This window comes from Schistocerca cancellata, chromosome 2 (genome assembly GCF_023864275.1).
Source record: "Schistocerca cancellata isolate TAMUIC-IGC-003103 chromosome 2, iqSchCanc2.1, whole genome shotgun sequence".
Lineage (NCBI taxonomy): Eukaryota > Metazoa > Arthropoda > Insecta > Orthoptera > Acrididae > Schistocerca > Schistocerca cancellata.
In genome coordinates this window covers 786,727,351-786,748,494 of record NC_064627.1, presented here as the reverse complement: position 1 = coordinate 786,748,494, position 21,144 = coordinate 786,727,351, and the positions used below count along the sequence as shown (strand labels likewise).

At 43.7% G+C, this 21,144-nt stretch overlaps 1 protein-coding gene across 1 annotated transcript in view; it reads right to left on the bottom strand.

Moving 5' to 3' along the window:
- Nucleotides 1-21,144, bottom strand: part of LOC126158699 (ATP-binding cassette sub-family C member 4-like) — a 179,096-nt gene that overhangs the window by 37,349 nt on the left and 120,603 nt on the right. Inside the window, exons 17-19 of the mRNA XM_049916462.1 lie at nt 19,674-19,847; nt 596-723; nt 267-512 (exon numbers count right to left, since the gene is read on the bottom strand). Of these exons, the coding sequence (XP_049772419.1) occupies nt 267-512; nt 596-723; nt 19,674-19,847 (548 nt within the window). The remainder of the gene's footprint in view (nt 1-266; nt 513-595; nt 724-19,673; nt 19,848-21,144) is intronic.

Sequence of the window (21,144 nt, the reverse complement as noted above, 5' to 3'; positions counted from 1 at the left end):
TGACCACGCATATTTTTGTGTTCAATGGTCTCTGTAAACTCCTGCAAACGACTGTTTGAGTGATGGTTGCTTTGAGTAGCCCAGACTGATTTTCTTCCCTAACGTTGTCCAATCAATGATAATGTACCTCGTCTCTTTGACCATGTCATCGACAGGACGTTGAACTCAAGACTTTGAGTTGCAGAATATAATCAAAGCATTATTTCATTGACATTTACATGAATATACGTTAGACATGTTCAGTAAATTTACATATAGGGCCTCACCTCTTCAAGCACATCCCAAAGTTTTCCATCTTCAAACTCTGAAAACGGGTCAAGGTTGAAGCGGAGAGTCTCTGAGAAGAGCACAGGTTCCTGTGGTATAATGGAGATGTGTTTCCGCAAGTCGTGCAGTCCCAGAGAGCTGGTGTCCACATCATCAATCAGAATGGCTCCCTCTATAGGGGCCAGCCGGAAGAGAGCGGAGATAAGGGACGACTTCCCTGCTCCTGTTCGACCGACGATGCCAACCTAGACAGATATCGAAGATGTAGGAGCTACGTAAAGACATACACACGACAATTTCTGATCTGATTAAGAACGTCTAGCAAAACCTTATGGGTAGGGTGAATCGTGAAATTGAGGTTCTTGAGAACTGGAGGGTCTGTTGGGCTGTATTTGAGATACATCTTCTGGAAGACGACCTGTCCTCGCTGTGGCCATGAGGTAGGTGGTTTCTTGTCTGAAACAAGCAAGTTAATCGTAGAGAGAGGTAGACAGAGTTCAGTATGTTCATTCGTTTCCGGTAGTCATTCGAAAGTGCTTGAACTTGTGGAAGCAAATTTATGCATGATTTACATAACATCAGGGCACTTAGATTCGTGACATTTTTAACTGTCTGAGTGTTGACTGTGATCGTAAGCCACCGCAGCCAAGAAATAAATGCAGCAAATTGATCCATGTGTCCTGTATTTGTAGAACCACAGTTATAATCGAAAAGCAACTAGATCGTGCACTGTGCCATTCTTAAGAAAGTGCCTGTGAAATTCAGTTTATTATCAAACCTCAGATTAGTTATTGTCATCCAAAGAGAGTCAGTTTTGAGGGAACAAAAATCGACTTAAGTATTTCAAAGTGTAATGGACAATAGCGGTTGTGACCGTGACAGATGTTTGTCGGAATATAATTTGTTTACTGTCTGTATTGATGTTGTCGACGATTCAGCAGTACTGTCTAATCTTCCCTATTACTTTCCTTGTCAAAAGAGAACTGTTATAATGTGTGGTCAGAGTTTTTGTAATGAAGTTCATTTTACGACTGCTGAGGGAACCGGTAACTCAGCTGGAAACACGAATCAAGCACTCACAGAAATTCTGCATTGCTATCTTTTTAGAATTCACCATTTTTGGTGGTGTAAAATGTTTAGTTATTTCTTTTCCATATGAGTTCCTTGTACCCATTCTACAGGGTGACTTTTTCCACCGTGTACAAAGTCTAGGGACTGATCGATGAGAGGATACGGAACAAAAAAGATCTAATGGACTTCTATCCGGAAATGCATGATTTCCATGCTGCAGACCGTTAATTCAGTCATACTTAGTTACAGAGACTGCGGTCTAATACGTGCTATACCATGGAGCCACAGTTATAGTAGGTGTCTGAAATGGTTTCCATGTCCAACTCATGCATGTAGGCGCCTTAACCTGTTCTGTCTCACACTTTCACATCGGCCAGGCTGCATCCGAACAGTGTCAAAGGCAACTCCAGTATCTGGAATGGGCTCTACATGCAATATACTTTTAAGGTGGCCCCATGATCAGAAATCGAACGAGTTCAGATCCGGTGAACGAGCAGGTCATGGAACTGCCCCCCTCGTCTGATCCACCGACCAGGCAAGACACGATGAGATGCATCCGGACGTTAACGGCGAAGTGGGCTGGAGCACCATGTGTAGTGTCCACATAACCCTTCGAATAATCAATGGCACTTCTTCCAGCAGGAGAGGAAAAGTCACCGGTAAGAAACGCCGATAGTTCCGGATTGTTGCGCGACGTGCCAGGAACACTGGTCCCAAAATACGATCGCCAATTGTCTCGCCCCACACATTCCAGCTGCAAGGAAGGTCATGACCCGGTGTCACCATACCATTAGGGTTCTGCATACTATTGCACAGATGACTGTTACGAAAGTTGAAGATACCATTCCGCGTAAAGATGGCCTTATCTGTGAATGGAATGGATTAAACAAATCCCGGAATCGTGGTTGCCTGGTGAAGAAACCAGTGACAAAACTACTCCCGATGTGGAATGTCTGTCGCTATTAAGCCCTGCACACTCTGTAAGTGATAAGGGTAGTAATAATTGTCATGGAGAATGTTCCACACGGTCGTCTGGCTTCCCCTGTACTGGCGGGCCAACTGCCTGGTACTGACACGGCGGTTGCCTTCCGCAATGTTAATCATATTTTCCTCCAAGTCTGGTGCCCTAACATTTCGGGTACGTCCTTCATAATTTCCTGCTTCCTGAAACGACCCTGTCTCAGACAACGGCGAAACATTGTTGCAAGCATTGAATGCTGTGGTTGTTGTCTGTGGGGATAGGTCTCCTGATACAAACTTGCAGCCCATCACCCGTTGCCTTTTGCCTTTCTGTAAATAAACACCATGTCGGCAAGCTCTCGATTGGAATAAGGAGCCATTGTGTACAACACTGTATCACATCCACTACAAGCCGAGTCAACAGGAGAAGTGAATCGGACACAATATTACCAAACACTGTGGTAGGAGAGGGCGCCAGTGCATGACATATGAAGAACAGTACCACCCTCCAAGAAGAAACCATGCATACTGTAACTGTGACTGCATGGTACAGCGCTTATTGGACTGCAGTCCCTGTAACAAAATATTACTGAATAAATGGTGTTTAGTATGAAACGTATGCATTTCTGGACGTAAGTTCATTAGATCTTTTTTGTTTTGCATCCTATTATCGATCAATCTCTAGAGCTTGTACACAGTGGAAAAAATCACTCTGTATAATTTCTCTGCCGTCTTGTACTATTTATTTATGTAACGTGATCAGATTAGGACCTTCAGGCTCTCTCTTACATCGGATCAGGACTTCCTACATACATGATATTTTTATATTATAGTTGCTTAAGAAATAATAATAATTTCAATGGGGCAAATAGTAATAAAAATGATCTGAATGTGTGTAGAGAGTACATGATTAAGTAGTTCTGACTTAGAACTAACAAAAGTTAACACTGACAGCACTTCTACTACTATTGCCGCTGTCACTAATAATAATAATAATAATAATAATAATAATAATAATAATAAGAGGGTAATCCCGAAAGTAAGGTCTCCTACTTTTTTATAATTACATAGACCTGTTTATTTCTACAATGGTTTACATCAGTTTACAGCTTGAACATTTAGCTATTTTTCGACGCCGGCCGCGGTGGTCTAGCGGTTCTGGCGCTGCAGTCCGGAACCGCGGGACTGCTACGGTCGCAGGTTCGAATCCTGCCTCGGGCATGGGTGTGTGTGATGTCCTTAGGTTAGTTAGGTTTAAGTAGTTCTAAGTTCTAGGGGACTTATGACCTAAGATGTTGAGTCCCATAGTGCTCAGAGCCATATTTTTCGACATAATCACCAAATCTGCCGATGCATTCTGTAGACGCTGTGGCAGTTTTTGTGTGCCCATATCATACCAGCTCGCCACCACGCTGTTCAGAAAGTTATGAACGTCTTCTTTCACCTCGTCGTCGGAAATGAATCGCTGGGGCCACAATTAACACCGAAAGGTACTGTGACACTCTGAAAAAACTCAAACGCGCTATTCAGAACCGGAGAAGAGGAATGTTGAGCATGGGCGTACACATTCTCCATGACAACACTCGCCCACACATCACTCGGCAAACCGTTGCTCTCCTGCAACAGTTTCAGTGAAACATAATCACCCACCCACCCTATAGTCCTGATTTGGCGCCCAGTGACACGGGCATTCAAAAACTTCCACAGGGTCTACAAAAATCCATCGACAGAAATGGTGATTATGTCGAAAAGTAGCTAAATGTTCAAGCTGTAAACTGATGTAAACCATTGTAGAAGTAAACAGCTGTATGTACTTACAGAAGAATATGAGATCTTACTTTTGTGATTACCCTCGTAATAATAATAATAATTATAATAATAATAATAATAATAACAATAATAGTGATGATAATGATAGTGATAGCGGAAGATACAAAAAGTTCTTATAGGCGTACAAAAGATTTATATGATATACAAAATTCTCAGGAAGAAAAAGTAAGGTAAATTGCACCATATAAGAGCACTGCGAATGAGAAGGGTTGGATAGAAGGATTTAGTGAGGTAATGATTCCATACAGGAACAAAATTAGTCATTATCGTTGCTTTACAGATATGTCATTAACTGTCTTTAAAGCTGGAGATGTTCAGTTCTCTGATGTAATGAGGGAGGTCATTCCAGAATCGGATTCCTGATTCTAAAAAGGACTTAGAGAAAGCGGCTGAGTGACTGAGTTGGGCAGAAGTGCTTTAATCAGAACGAATGTTTCTATCATGTTCAGACCAGAGCGTTAAGGTCGATGAGAGATATGAGATGCTTTGTACGTTGATAAGACAGCAGAGGAGACAGGGTGTGTGGAAATCCCTGCGCTCGTGTCCATGTAGTCAGCACATGAAACAAATAACTAAAATGTACCACTATACCATTCCCGAAGGATGTTCATCCAACTCCTATACACTGATGAGCCAAATCATTCTGACCATCTGCTTAACAGCTTGTATGTTAGTCTTTGGAACGTAATGCGTAACTGATTCTGCGTATCAGGGACTCGATGGTTTGTTGGTAGCTTCGTGGAGGTATGTGGCATTAAATGTCTACGCGCGGATCAGGTAATTAACGTAAATAACAGGTCGTTGATTTACCTACGCTGTGATGGCGCCCGATAACGATCCAGATGGGTTCCGTAGGATTTATATCAGGCGAATTTTGGTGCCGTGACACATCGTGAGTTCACTATAATGCTCATCAAACCACTGTAGGACGGTTCCGGCTTCGAGACTTCGACAATTATACTTCCTGAAAGATGACATCGCTGTTGAGGAAGACATCAAGCATAAAAGGATGCAGGTGGTTCGCAGTTGCCAGTATGCCATCGATTATTACAAACGTCTAACGCAAGCCCAGTAGAAAGTCTCCGGTAACATAACAATGCTCTCACCAGCCTGCGTCCATGGCGCGCTGCACGTTTCGAGCCGCCGTTCAACTCGATAACTGCATTTGTGGAGACGACCAGCGATCAAGTGTAGCAAAAATGTGACTCACCCGAAAAGCCGACACGTTTACATCGATCGACGTTCGAATCTCGATGGTCCCGTACCCACTGCAATCGTAACTGACGATGTCGTTGGGTCAACTTGTAAACATGTCGGCGTGGTCTGCTCAGGAGCTCTATGATCAACAACGGAAGATGAACGGCGTGCATCAAAATTGTGCTCTTTCGGCAGAGACGCCACAGATCACCACCTATCATACCTTGCAGAGCAGACAAGCCTCCGAACCCCACGCTCTGTGAAGAGTCGTGGACGTCCAACCACCTTAGCGCCTAGTGGTCGTTTCTCTGTCCTTCTACCTCATTGCGCAATCCTCAAGACAGTAGCACGTGAACATTCTACCAGCAGCGCGGTTAGCTTGCAACGGGTCTTGTAGTGTGGCTAAGTATGCCCAGCATCTTTTCTTATTAAGTAAGTATTTTGGTCATCTAAATCGTTGCTTTAAATTGAACCAATCGAGGTGTTGTGTTTATTTTAAGATTTCAATTTGTCGTTTAGTTTGGTAAACACTTCTGGGTAAATTAAAAGCCTTGTCTTTAAATCCGGTAACTACGCCAAGCTCTGATGTTATCAAAGGCCAAGATATCTTGTTCACGTCGCTGATTATTATAAGTACTTAACAGTTTTTGTGTTAAGCAGGAGCTTTTACTACTACGTGAGGAAACTGTTGATGTAAGGCCAAACTAACAACTTTGCAGGTGGGAATGTACGAGTGGTGCCACCCGATTGCCCAGTTTAAAATTAACCCGCCACATAAACGGTGTAGTTCTCGTAACGCCCCGATTGATGTTCACTTATTATAAAAGGGATTGGTCTACGTGCAATTGTATTCTTTATCTTTCAAGTGATTTAATATTTTGATAATTGCGAATATTTGTTTCTTTATTGTAAAGTTTACCTAAAGACATGAAAGCTTTGAAAGTGTTCAGACCGATGTTTTAATCTACTGTAGATTTATTTAAATTTTTTTGGGCTTAATTCAAGGCCTTGCGTCAATATAAATTTAAACTGTCATGGTTCTGCAGTAAAAGAAAGCTTTGTCTAGAGTTCAATAAATGTAATGAGAATTAAATCGACACCCTAGCTGCAAACAGGCGTTGATATACATCATTGGGGACATGTTGCTCCCCGGGGAGAGAGCAAGGGATAAGTCCCTGCGAGCACACTATCCACTGTGCCGTCGGTGGCTCAGATGGACAGCCTGCCGCCGGCAGTGCTGCGAGGCGGTCACGCGGCAGAGCGCAGCGGCGAGGCGCGCACCGTGTGTTTGTGTTTACTTCGGCCGCTGTAAGTGCCGTTTTTCCATTCTAGACCACCATCGCGTTGATACACATCATTGGGGACATGCTGAGAATGTGTGCCCCGACCGGGACTCGAACCAAGTATTTCCTGCTTACATGGCAGACACTCTATCCATTTTTTTTTCGTCATGCTGACCACTCAGCTACCGTTTTTTTTTTTTAATTGAACAAACTAACAGTACATATGCAAATGATTGTTAGTTAAACAAAAATATTAGAAAAACATTAAATATAACATATTCTGTCTTTTTATTTTTTTGTCGATGCATCAGAACGTGGATAAGGGTAGGCATGGCACATCCCAACTTTGACGGGGGTCAAGGAAGACGCTGCGGAGATAACTGGCAAATGTTTGTCGGTAAGATGGTTTTCGGGTGAGGGTTCTATGCGCGGTCACAACTTGGTACCAGAAGTCAAGGACTGATGCGGACCACTCTTAAAGAGATATTTTAAAGCCTGTCCTCGAAACCAGATGGGTGTATGGTGCTTAGCAAGAGGGTAGTGAAATGTCTGGGGCAACAACAAGAAATCTGGGGTTACCGTCGTTGACGGGGCACGGAGGTAAAGGCCCACAATTCGTTGGATGAGGAACCAAACGTTTCGTTTGAGAGGGCACGTAAGACGATGCTCGTCGGTGTCTTCGAGCTGACAGTCAGGTTAGAGTGGGGAGGTGGCCAGTCCTATGCGATAAAGTCGACTATTAGTCGGGAATTTTCCATAGACTAAAACATACCAGAGTGCAGACACAGACGACGGTAAAAAGGGTGCATGCGCTCACCCTCAGTCCGTTCGCCAGTTAATGTCAGGTTGCTGAAGCAGCATGGGGTAGCAAGGGGTGGACAGCATAAACAAACGATAATAATCTTTTGTACGGGGAGGACGGGTGACTGGAAATCGGCCCGAACGTAGCTGAGTTGTATGAAACAGTTGGTGACATGGTGCAATAATGGAGAAATAGCTGCCACATTGATAGGTGGATCGAGAGAAGCTGGTCGGAGGATATCTGAGAGACTGCTTGTTAAGGACGGGACCGGCCCCCGCCAGTGCCGCAACAGAGTGTGGACAAAGAGTGCACAAGATCGTGCCCGCACGTTGACGAGTCCGAGGCCACCTTCTGCAGGAGGAAGTGTTAGAGTGTTGTAGCCGTCTTTGAAAAGTGCCCCTGCTGACACGAAATATCCAAAGGCTGATTGGATGCGGCGGCCAAGGAGTAACGGCATTGGGAGGATTTGGGCGACGTGTACCAGTTTAGGGCCGACATACATGTTGACATAGGACACACGATGGAGTTGGTTTAAGTTACGATGCACTTGACCGCGGACATGGTGCCGAATCGACTGCAAAAGCCACAGGTAAGCGAGGGCCACTGTGCGCTGTGTGCAGCTCGTAAATTCGATACCCAAGTAACGAAGGGTGGTAGTGACTGGGAGTGGGATCGGCACCATAACCGGGAGGCCGCGCCCAATGTGCATCATAGTCGATTTACGGACATTAAGAATGCTACCAGAAAGACGTCCATACTGATGGATCCATTGGATGGCGTCACTGAGTTCCGTGGAGGAGCAGGTGAGATGAGGAGGTCGTCGATATAAGCCCTGCAGTGAAAGGTGCAGTCACGCAAAGTGAGACCCTGCAGTCTACAGGTAAGACGAGTCATGAGGGGCTGAAGTGCAATGGTATATAGTAAAGTAGCCATAGGGCATCCTTGACGCACAGAGTGGCGTATAGGAGTCGGTCCTACAAGTCTCCCATTGACTTGTACCATCGAGACCACGGGAAGTAGTAACTGGCGAATGGCATCGACAAAGAGTAATGGGAACCCCATACGTGTCGCCACCATGAGGAGGAATGGGTGTCGAACGCTATCAAAGGCATTCGAGAAATCGATGGATACCAGTGCTGCACGAAGGCGACAAACTGCTGCCAGCGCGATGAGGTCACGACATTCTCCTAGTGCTGTTTGTGAGGTGGCCCACAAACACGTGCTGTCTGCTCCGGTGAAAGGCCCGTAGGTAAGACGGTGCGTATGCGCGCTGCTAAGAGGCCTGCAGCCATTAATGTAAGGGGTCGATATGCAGAGACAGGCACAGGTAGAAGGATGCCAGTGACGAATTCAGGTGGAATTGGGAAGGACGGAGTAAAGAGTTCCATAATCATTTCCGTCCAGCGAGGAAGCATTAACGTGGTGAACGCCGGGTAAAACTCCACGGGGAGACCATCCAGCCCTGGTGATTTGTTCTTGGCCCCCTTGTTGATCGCTTCTACCACTTCTTCTGCGGTGATTGCAGACATCATGGACGTTGACTCCGCTACGGTGAGGGTCCGGTCAGGGAATGACGGAGATTATCAGGAATTGGTGTTGCCATAGGTTCGTCGTCATAAAATTGGCGATAATGTTCAGCAAATGCAGACAAAATGCTTCAAATGGCTCTGAGCACTATGGGACTGAACTTCTGAGGTCATCAGTCCCCTAGAACTTAGAACTACTTAAACCTAACTAACCTAAGAACATCACACACATCCATGCCCGAAGCAGGATTCGAACCTGCGTCTGTAGCGGTCGTGCGGTTCCAGACTGTAGCGCCTAGCACCGCTCGGCCACCCGGCCGGCCAAAGGCAGACAAGACTGCCGCCTGTGTTGTGTGGCGATCACCGTCGGAGGTCGTGATGTTGGGGACAAAAAGTCGACGTCGACGACGATGGTCGGATGCGGCATGGATTGTGGATGGCGTTTCGTCGTGGAGGAGGTCCTGTCGTCAGGAACGCACCAGGACATCATACAGTCGTGCACGTTGGAGAAACAGGAGAAACAGCTTTAGTACGCTGTCGTTCCCTACTGGTTTCAGGTGATGGAGGGAGCGCATCGAGCTCACGGAGGACGGCGTAGTGAAAATTTGTGGTGTCTCGATGCCATGCTGCTGTTTCCTTGCCACATTGCATGTAAGACCTTTCTGATCGCACATTGGCGCCACCAATGGAACGTGGATGTGTACTGCGGGAGGCGTCTTTCGCAACACGCCCATGTAGTGGCAGTACAATGTCGGCAGTGTGGATCATTAAGGAGGGAGGTATTAAGCTTCCAGTAAACTCCGCTGCGCCATACTGACTGAGGTGGCAGAGACAGGGAACAAATGACGGCGTAATAGTCCGAACATGCAAGGGGTCATCGTTCTGCTTTGGAGACTTCGTTGCCTAGGTGGGCAGAGACATAAAAGCGGTCCAGTCTGCTCGCAGAACGTGCTGTATAATGGGTAAAACCGAGGGAATTGCCATGAATTTTGTTCCAAACGTCCACTAGATGAAAATCTTCGATTATGGTGGGCAGCGCCGGTCATGGCGAATAACCAGGCATTTGCTCCGGCGGATGGAAGACGCAGTTGACATCGCCTCCCATGATAAGGCGATCATACCGCCAAGAAAACAGGGGCGCCACGTCATGTCCCAAAAATGTGGACCGCTGCCGTCGGTTCGTGGAGATAGACGGAGTGTAGATATTGATGACGCGCCTGTCGAAGATGGTAACAGCCACGCCCCTACCAGAGGGAAGGAATGTCGTGTCCGTGAGTGGGATTCCTTCGCCCACTCCACGCCCTGACTGATCACATGTGGACGTGTATGAGCCGTTGCCGTAGACCGGTGGTAGTGTGGCAACGCGTACTTCCTGAAGAAGGGCGACGTCGACATCAGAGGCCCATGTCACATAGAAGCTTAGCTTGGGTGCGGTGCCGATCATGTTGATGTTCAGTGTTGCGAACAGGCTCGTTTGTTTTAGTGGTGGTGGGCGCGCATCTACCATCACCAAGGGAAGTATGAGCAGGGCACCGACAGGCAGTCCCGTCCCATCTGCTGCAGTGCCTCGCTTTTGATGTTAACAGGTAGGCAGCCTCGCCCGGGGGGGGGGGGGGGGGGGGGCAAGTCATCCAGAGGAGAGGGCGTATCTTCCTCGACGTCGTCGGCCCATGCTCCTGTGCCGTGGGTCTGTCCAATGTCCATGGGAACTGCATCGTGGTGAGAGAGATCTGGAGCTGTCGGGAGGGAGACAGGCGTCTGAATCTGTGCACCGATCGTTTCATTGTGCGTGGCGACCTCCATAATGGTCTACTCCTGCGAAACGTCTTGTTCATCGTGAAAGCTGTCCGCTGACCTCTCCGTGAAAATGTCGGCTGGTTGGATGTCGTCTTCGTCGTCTTGGGTAGCGACGCTTTAAGAGCCCGTGGGTGAACGGCGGCGGCGTTTGCGCCTACGTGGCGAGCGTTGTTTGCGCACGTGTTCCTTAGTGTCGGACGACGGCAAGGAGGAGCGTCCACCTGGTTCGAAGGCGTCGATGGGTATAATGAAATTGTCAAACAGGTGTTGTGAAGAAGTACTGGTCTCCTCAGCGTCCGGTGCAGGAGCCTGTTCGGCGGCAAGGTTGTCAGGTGGGACGTCTGCGCCGTCCGTAAGTAATGGGTCCATGGGAGGTGCCGATCGGAGGGACCGGGCGACGGACTGGACAAAACTGTAGACGTGGCGAGAGCCGCTGCGTAAGTGACCGGTAGGGCGGTCAGCATGGGTGTGACTGACGCCTCCGATAACGGGAGCTGCGCGACACGTCGTTGAATGCATTCAGACCGTAGGTGACCTTCTTTCCCGCAACCGGAACAGGGCCGAGGTTGGCCGTCGTACATTATAATGGCATGGCAGCCTCCGATACGTAGATAGGAAGGCACGTGTTTCTGCAACTCGATGCGGACCTGTCTAACACCGTTTAAAACGGGATAGGTTTGAAATTGTACCCATCGTTCGGCAACATATTCCAGAACGTTGCCATAGGAACGGAGCGGCTCGATGACGATGGCTGCAGGTAGTTCGAACGGCAGTTCGAAGATCCTTATCGTCCGTGTGCCGAGACCTGCGTGATCGACGGTAACGGGTCCGACGTTGCCGTCGGAATGACAGAAGCGCAATCCACGTTTTGCCTCTTGAAGCACCTTGTCGCACGCCGCATCGTTGATCATTTTGACGTAGACGGTACTGCTAACTATGGACAAGTGGATACCAATTAGATCCGTTGGTGTTATTTTAACTTCATCGCGAATAAATCGTTCTACCTCCAGGGCCTTGGGTCGGGCGAAATCGGAACAAAAGTTGAAACGTAATGTCTTCTTCCGATAGTTGTGCGCCATGGTGGTCTACAAGGAAAACGGCACTTACAGCAGCCGAAGTAAACACAAACACGCGGTGCGCGCCTCGCCTGCTGCGCTCTGCCGCATGACCACCTCGCAGCACTGCCGGCGGCAGACAGTCGTCCATATGAGCCACCGACGGCACAGAGGATAGTGTGCCTGCAGGGACTTATCCGAATCTTGCTCGCTCTCCGGGGAGAAACATGTCCCCAATGATGTATATCAACGCCTGTTTGCAGCTAGGGTGTCGATTTAACTATCATTTCATTCTAGAGAAGCTGCACGGTCATCAATGGTATCTGTTCTTTTGGGAACAGATACTACCTTCATATATAGTTAAATTATGGCTACCCGGCCATTGATCTTCTTGTGCGAACGCACACGCTATGTCCCAACTCGTACCGGACTTGGTCAGTACCGTTTCAGCCGCGCTAGCAAGTGGGCGCTGTTAACTGCTGCGCTGCACTTCAGTGTTTACATCGCTGTACTTGTGCTTCGCCGAGTGCTGTCCGTCCGTTAATCTCCGTGTTCGTTCATATTCCTTATGATCTGATCGCTCTTTCTCGTCTTGCTGCTGCTAATTGGAATTCCGGTTGTTTAACCGAAATTGCGTCGCTGGATTAACTACGGCTACAAACCTCAGGAAGAATACCCTGGTATTTGCTTTTGACGAGAAATCCCGTCCTGTTCGGCCGACATCCGTAGAAATAGATGACTGGATTACACAGGTAATTGGCCTCAATTTTGACCATACCTGGCAACTCGATCAGGAAAAATAGTGTGTTTTTGTCAGGTTAATCAGTGCTGTGACTGTTGATACAATGTTACGAAAGTGGGGCTTTGAAGTAGATTTTGTGCATAGAAATGGTTATAAAAGTAAGGTTTCCATCTACAGAGCGGACATTCATTACAAAAGTTTCGTGTCTTGAATCTTTCCATAGAAATTGAAAGATAAGATTAAGGAAGGTCTTTCAAACTACAGGGACGTTGAATCAATTGCAAATGAAAGATGGTCGTCTCGCTTTAAATTGCAGTGTTTCAACGTGGTCCGCTGTATAGAGATGGACGTTAAGACGAATATTCCGTCTCACATAACTGTTTGTGGGTATAAGGCACAAACTGTTCTTACAGGTCAGGAAGCTACATGTCATATATGTAACGAAACCGGCCACTTCAGACAGGAACGTCTGCGGCGAAGTGTTGTTCTTAAAAGTATCTTGATACAGCGTCAGAAGCTTACCTTAAATGATCTGTTACCAAAGAATAGCGCAGATCAACTGGTTGAGGATGTTAACGCAGCGGGCCAAGCTGATGTCTCCCTTCACGATAACAGTCAAAAAAATGTTCAAATGTGTGTGAAATCTTATGGGACTTAACTGCTAAGGTCATCAGTCCCTAAGCTTACACACTACTTAACCTAAATTATCCTAAGGACAAACACACACACCCATGCCCGAGGGAGGACTCGAACCTCCACCGGTACCAGCCGCACAGTCCATGACTGCAGCGCCCAGACCGCTCGGCTAATCCCGCGCGGCGATAACAGTCAGTTTCCTCCGTTAAGAACAAAGGGAAACCCTGTTACCACTATTCGTGAAACTGAAATGCAACCGGAAAAACGATCTCTCGAGACAACTGATAGTTGTTCAGAGGACGAGCTGTCCTGTCCAACTCCCTCACTTCGCAAGGAAAAACAGCACGACGAGGAGGTAGAGGAACCGGAAGGCAAAATGCGAATGGAAACTGATGAACAGAAAGATAATACACTTACGGTACCAGAAAATGAAGGGGGTGTAATCAATATTAATTTGCAATAAACAGCAAGTGCAGTAGCCGATTGCAAAGATCAGCAGCTATCTGTTAATAAACAAATTCAGGGAGAGGTTGCAAAACTGTAGTCTTCATTTGTTTCCCTCGATCAAGAAGTAAGTGATATTAATAAAGAACGAAGAAGTGGTGGCCAAACTGAAATCACGGTAAACACCTCAGGGCAGGCGGCGGCAACAGTAATTGTGAAAGCGTCTGCTGCTGCTCCAGATGAACCGCGAAGTAAAATACCGACGCAACCAAATGAAAATGTAGCTCGTAACCAAGGGAAGGGAAAATCCGGAAAGGCCGACCGAAGCCCAAAGAATGTTTGGTCCGAAACGATCCTACACGAATCACTGGAGGAAAAATTAGAAAGTTTACCAGTAAATCAGTCTGTTTTCGGTACAAGAGAAAACATCAGAAGTAGAAAAACACGAGACAGTAACTAATAAACTGACTGAAGTGTTATCCAATGTTCAGCCTTCCGAGAAAACTGTTATAGCTTAACTGAACCATGAACCACAGGAAACTAAATTAGTTCATCAAAACAACTGCATAGTGACAGCGCAGTCACGCAATCTTATTATGTCACCACTATAAACATAAATAAAATAACATCCGGTTTGAAATTATCGGTACTTAAGGAATTTTTGTACGAATCCGCGACTGATATTGCCCTATTACAAGAAGTTCTAATTTTGGATTTAGTAATTCCCGGTTATGACAGTTACATAAATGTGTCTCACGAAACAAATGTTGGAACAGCTGATTTGGTGAGGGAAGGAATTACAGTAAGCGAGATGGAACGACTGGAATCCGGAAGGGCAATAGGACTAAATATCTATGATGTGACTATCATCAACTTGTATGCCCCTTCAGGAAGTTCGCACAGAGCTGTCAGGGCACGTTTCTTCAAATATGACCTGATATACTCGTTAAGGAAAACTCCAAGACAGTTAATATTTGGAGATGATTGTAATTGTGTTTCAAATCGAAAAGACCAGTTGCCTAATTTTAATTTCTCAAGTGAGCTAAAACAACTAGTTATTGGTTTAGAATTAAAGGATATATGGGAAATCAAATACCGCTCCATTGTTGAGTTCACTCATCTCACGCCAACATCACGTAGCAGGATTGCTAGATTATATATTTATAAAAATCTTGAAACTTCCGTGACAAAAGTAGAAACCATTCCTACGTACTTTTCAGACCATTCAAATTTCTCAGCTTGCATAAATCTAACAAGACAGCCACTTCGCCGATTCAAGAATCTGTGCAATTTGAACACTTCCTTGTTAGTAAATCATGATTCAGAAGACTTGATTAAAGAAACATGGGCAATATACCTGCGTGCTCATAGTAGATATGCCACTGCTATCGACTGGTGGGTTAAAATGGCGAAGCCAAAGTTGAGGAAGGTTCTTATTCAATACAGTGCAAAGAGCGCAAGAGAAGTGAAACGCACTATAGAATATTAATATTCCGTTTTGAGATATCTATATGATAAAGTCTCAGCAAGTTCCTCAATTCGGATAACAGACACCAAAAAGTCAAAGCCAAGTTACTTAATATCAAGAGAAGTCAAATGGAAGGGTTGAAAATAAAATCGAAGGCAAATTCTGTGTCAGAAATGAAACTACTTCCCTATATCATTTAGTGAAGCATACTAAAAACGGGAGAAGGACTTTTATCGATGAAATTCGAACAAAAAACGGTACGATTCTCAGAACCCAGTAGGGTATCATGGACGAGATTTATCGCTATTACTGCGAGCTATATTCTGGACATCAAACTAGTGATGCTTCCTTGGAAGAATTCCTTGACATCCTAGCCCCCCGGCAGACAGAAGATGACAGCGAAAATTTTCTCGAGGTTGTCATTGAAGAGGACGTGTATGAGACTCTGTGCACCTTACCAGCAAAAAAATCCCCATGACTGGAAGGCGTGCCAGCAGTCTTACATCCGTTACTGGCCAATAGTAGGTGCGAAAATCACGGATATTGTAAATGAGATTATTCAGGGTAAAATGATTCCGGCTGAGTTTAAGGAGAGTAAAATTGTTCTGGTGCCAAAAAACAATGGAAACAAAGATTTAAAAAATTTTCGCCCAATTTCACTGCTGAACTCTGATTATAAATTAGTAGCTAGAATAGTAAACAAGAGAATTTCATGCCTTACAGATAAAATTGTTAGTCAACACCAGAACTATGCGCAAGGCAGAACCATTTTTCAAAATCTATCAGAATTCAGAGATATCATTGCAATAACTTCTGTAACAAACATAAAGTGTGCTTTATTTTTTTTAGATTTTTATAAAGCGTTCGATGTTGTAAATCATGAATATCTTCTACAGACATTGAAGAAAATAGGTTTCAACGATAGGGTCATACAGTTGATTAAGAACATAGCAACTGGAATAAATGCTAAAACAGCGGTGAATTGTCAACAATCCAGGCCTATGCAAATACAACGAGGTGTTCCTCAAGGAAGTCCTTTGTCCATGTCGCTCTCCGCCATTTCGCCATGCTAGATTAAAAGGCTTAACATTATCAGGACACAACACAGTTATAAGAGCCTATGCTGACGATATAGGGGCCATTAGAAGGAATAATGACGAGGTAACCACTCTAGCAACAGTGATTGATTCGTACTGTAGAGTATCTAGAGCCAATGCAAACGAAAAAAAAGTAAGATGTTAATTCTCAGAGGTTTTGATAATATCAACGTCGAGTGGGCAAAACTAGTCCGACAACATAAAACACTTGGGATCACCCTGACAGCATGCCCTATGGAAATGACGGCTTTAAATTGGAAAGTTGCAGCAGATAAAGTGCAAGGAGCCATTGTAGAGAATTTAACTCTATATATGAACCAGGTTCAAAGAACACAGTATATCAACTCATGCATCCTTGCTAAAGCTTATTATACCGCCCAGCTGTTTCCAATACCTAGAATGATAGCGAGGAGAATAATGTCCAATATCACCAACTTTTTTGTGGAGAAGTGAAGTGTTCAGAGTACCTGCTAAAGTAGCCACTTTATATCCAAAAATTGGTGAACTAGGATTAACTGATATAACGGATAAAGCCTCTGCACTTTTTATCAAAAGGCAAGTTAGTTTAATGAGAGAGAAAGCATAATAAGCCAACTCTTCGAGATCATTAAACCTCGAAGCTTGCTTCCCCCGATTGACGTGCAGAATATCAACAGTCGTTTATAGCATGTGAGGATTTTCTACGTTCAGTTTAGTTATGAAAGTGTCGAACTCAGGCAGTCACGACATTTAACATGAAGAGCCACAATGCGGGAACGAAAGAAAAGCGAAGGAAAGATTCAAACAGATCGACAGTTTCCTAACATTGAGTGGGATAGATTTGGAAAAACATTAGTTCTAATGTGCTCACGTCTAATGTAAAAACGTCATGGTACAAAACAGTTAACAACATAGTTAGCACCAATGAAAGACTGTGCACAATCGGACTCTGTAAAACAAATTTAGGTCAACAATGTCGTCTATTTGACACAATAATTCATAGGTATACTTACAGTGATCACATGAATAGTTGGAATTGGATCCAGGAACAAATAGCTCTGATTACAACGACATACCCTGAGTATATATCGCTGTCATTGATACACAGGCCTGAAGCACGCTATTTCCCAGAGGCAAAAAATAACGCTGTGTACTGGCTGCTGGGAAATTTTGTTAATTACGTCCTTAACAAATTAGGATCCGAGAGCATCATAGAGATCAAGGTACACATGATGTGTGAATATCACAAAACTAGAAGCTATTCGAATCACAAGAAAAAGTTCAGTAATATGTTAAAAATTATATTTGAAAGAATGGGCATTAGTTGACCTTAAGGATATTATTTAAAATTATACTGTACATTTTTAGTGTGTGCTGTTTCTACTTCAGAGAGTAGTTTTTGAAATTTTATAAGCTAATGTACAGAACTTATTTTACAGTCAGATTGTGTGTCTAATAGTGTCAAAACACAAAACATTAAAGCTGTATTATTGGTTTATATTAGAAATATGGAAATTGACAGTTTTTATGGAAATGTCCTTATCGATTGGTTAAAGATTAACATTCAATTAATGTTCAGAAAGTGTAGTTGGAAGGCTAGTCAACTTTATAATATCTCCTTTCCACCATTCTCAAGTATTTTAGAAATTGTATAATATGTTTATTAAATTGTTTGTATGTGCGATGGGCAAAAATCTTCCATATTTTGTATTTGGTGACTTCTATACATTTGTGTGAAACGCTCATAGCTAGTCTGACTTAGCTGAGAAGGTTAAAGATCAGTTTTTACCCTTAACCTGTCTCTCAGAGAGACTACGTCCTTGTGTACATTAATATAAAAATTATCCCACCAACTTGCTGATATCCTTCATAACGAACTATTTATGCTTCTGTAAAGATTGGAGCACCTGTAATTCAAAGTGCAGATTTTATTTCTTGATGTTTGAAGTTCGAATGCCTTTTTTCTTAAAAAAAAGGCTTTTCTTGCTGTTTAACTTAATTCTTTCTGGTAATTTAGTCAGTAACACAATCTTAATCATTTCATGTATAACATGTGTACATGGTCAGTATATGTACTTAGTATGTATTTGGAATGTGTAATATTGTTTTTTTAATAAATGTTTTGTATGAAAAAAGATGGATAGAGCGCTGCCATGTAAGCAGGAGATTCCAGGTTCGAGTCGCGGTTGGGGTACACATTTTCAAAATGTCCCCGATCATGTATATCAACGCCTGTTTGCAGCTAGGGTGTCGCTTTAAGTATCATTTCATCTAGAGAAGCTGCAGGGTCATCGAGGGTACCTTTACTTTCGGGAACAGATACTACCTTCATATATGTTCAATAAATGTCATTAATTGTGATTTGAGACTAAAAGTTTGGGTATCCAGTAAAATAAATAAGTTTTTTGAAATAAGATTTTTATCCCAGCATGTCTTCCACTCCGCAACCTTGGAGCTACTTGTTCGGTTCATAATTACTATTTGGCTGATTAATATTGTATGGAACAATTTAAATTGTAATATTTTGTAAAGTACCGGACCACAACTATTTAACTGAGCTTTATTTATTGTGAATATTGTATATTTATATGAAAACCACACAATATTTGACAACACATTTATAACTTAAGGAAAACTGATGCAATATAAGAAATTACAGTGCCAATTAATTGGAAAGAATGCAGCCGGAATTTATGTGTTTATACTGAGTGTGACGTTTCGTTAAGTGAAGTGGATATCAAAATCAATTTTAGGTAGTTACAGGTCCCAGAATCGACGTTAGTACGTTAGTAGATGGAGAGAGAGAGAGAGAGAGAGAGAGAGAGACAGAGAGAGAGAGAGAGAGGACCTACAGGGTGATTCCACGATGATGTTACAAACTTTCAGTGATGATGGAGAAGGTCAAATGTATCAATTTGAGGTAAGGGACCCTGATCAGAAAACGACAAATTGAACATTTTATCTGAAAACCGTTCTGATAGCGATAGCTATGACAGTGGACCTCTTTTACTCCAAGTTTATTCCGTGGTTTGGGAGGAGCTAGTATGGACCAGAAGAAGAAGAAAATGTCCAGGATATATAGGCTCTGAAGTTCATACCTTAGGAGCTATAAGCACTAGTGCTTATTTGCTACTGCTAAATACATCTGTCCTACAGAACAAGTGCCCATAGCTATCAACGTATGTATTTTAGAGCCCATGTTTTTGTCCATACTTCCTCCTCCCAGGATATGGAAACCGAAGCGCTTGCAACAGGAAAGCTCGACTGTTGGAGGTATCAGGACAATTTTCGCTTATAGCTTTCCGCTCGGTTGTTTCCGAAGCACGATTCCTTACCTCGGATTGATACGTTTACCCTTCCTCATCGTCCCTGAAAATGTGTCATATCATCGTGGACTCACCTTGTGTAACACACAAGATGTCTTCTCCATTCTGACTTTACTTACTGAACTGAGAGATATGTACATGCACCTGCCTCACCACAGTAGCAGTTAAATCACTTTCATCGTCGTTTCCTCACCTGGTGCAGACTCCAAAGCAGGTTCAGAAGGGATCTTGGTGTACTCAAGGACTCTCTCAACTGATGTCATCTGGCTGACCACTTCAGTCATTTGCATAATACCATATTGGAGCATACCAGTCAGAATCAGTGATTGTGAAATTGCCAGACCCACACCAGAACCACCGAATGAACCTGCAAATTAATATCTCTGTAAGTAGTAAACATGCAACGTTTTACTGAAAGTTTATTAAATGATATGTGGGAAACTCCTTCGAAATGGTCAGAGGTCTTAAAAAGATGCAAAATTGTTCAAATGTGTATATGGTTATTTCTTTTGTATTTTCTTAGTTACAGACACTTTTCCGTATCAGATGTTTGCTTCGCTTCTGTCTTCTTGTTTGCAGATTTCCAGTTTTTTTACAGATAATTTTTGCTTTTTAAATGTTATCTTCTGATGGCTAAATGAAATGCTCTAAATGTTTACCATGAGCTCTGACACAACCTTCTAAATGACTCATCGTAGATTGCTTTACTCACTTCCATATTGCAGTTGCCTGTTGTATCAGCTGAAATACTTCTTTAACACGCTAGTGAAGAATGTCAACATTCGCAAGAGGTTCTGTATACACTATGTTCCCCAAAATAAAAATCCAGTGTACTGAGGTCAAGAGGAAGTCAAGCTGTTGCTTACTCACGACCTATCGCTTCTATCTGGGAAACGCTCATTTGAAATTGTTGTCGCTTGGGGTGCAAAACTGCAGTTGCGAATGTTGACATTCTTCGCACCACTTTGTCGAAGAAGGATTGCAATATATACAGCAGCACCTGGAATACCCGAGCGAGTAAGACAGTCAGTGATGCAGCCTTTAGGAATTCGTGTTGGAGCTAGTGGTAGACATTTTGAACATTTCATTTAGCCATCAGAAGATAACTCTGAAAAGAAAAAGATATCTCTAGATCCAAGCTGGAAGTCTGCAAACAAATACACAGAAACGGAGGAAACATGCAACAACAAAAATTGTCTGTATCTGAGAAAAAAATGAACATATGTTTATGTGAACCTATATGCTTCTCTTTATGTCCTCTATTCATTCCCCAGAGATTTCTCACCTAGTAGTTAACACCTCATAAACGTGTTTGTGTACGCAGGCTCACAAGAGACAAATTTGGGGAATGATGAAAACACTATCTTATAAAATGATTTCGAACTTCACGGAAGATAGTAGAGCAAATTTTGATTGATCAAAAAAGAAATAAATGAAGTCTGAAGACAAAAAAAGAGCGGAGTATGACAACTGGAATAAGAGCACATCAGTAGCGTGAAAAAACTGATTCACGGAAGGACGTTTTTGAAGTTATATGTCAGATACATAGGGGGTGAACGGAAGTGAAATCTGATGACTTCTGGTGGGATTGCGAAGTAAAGCTGGAATTTTTTAAAATTATAAATAAGAGTGCAATTTGGTAGTTCTTTACGGATAATGAGAAG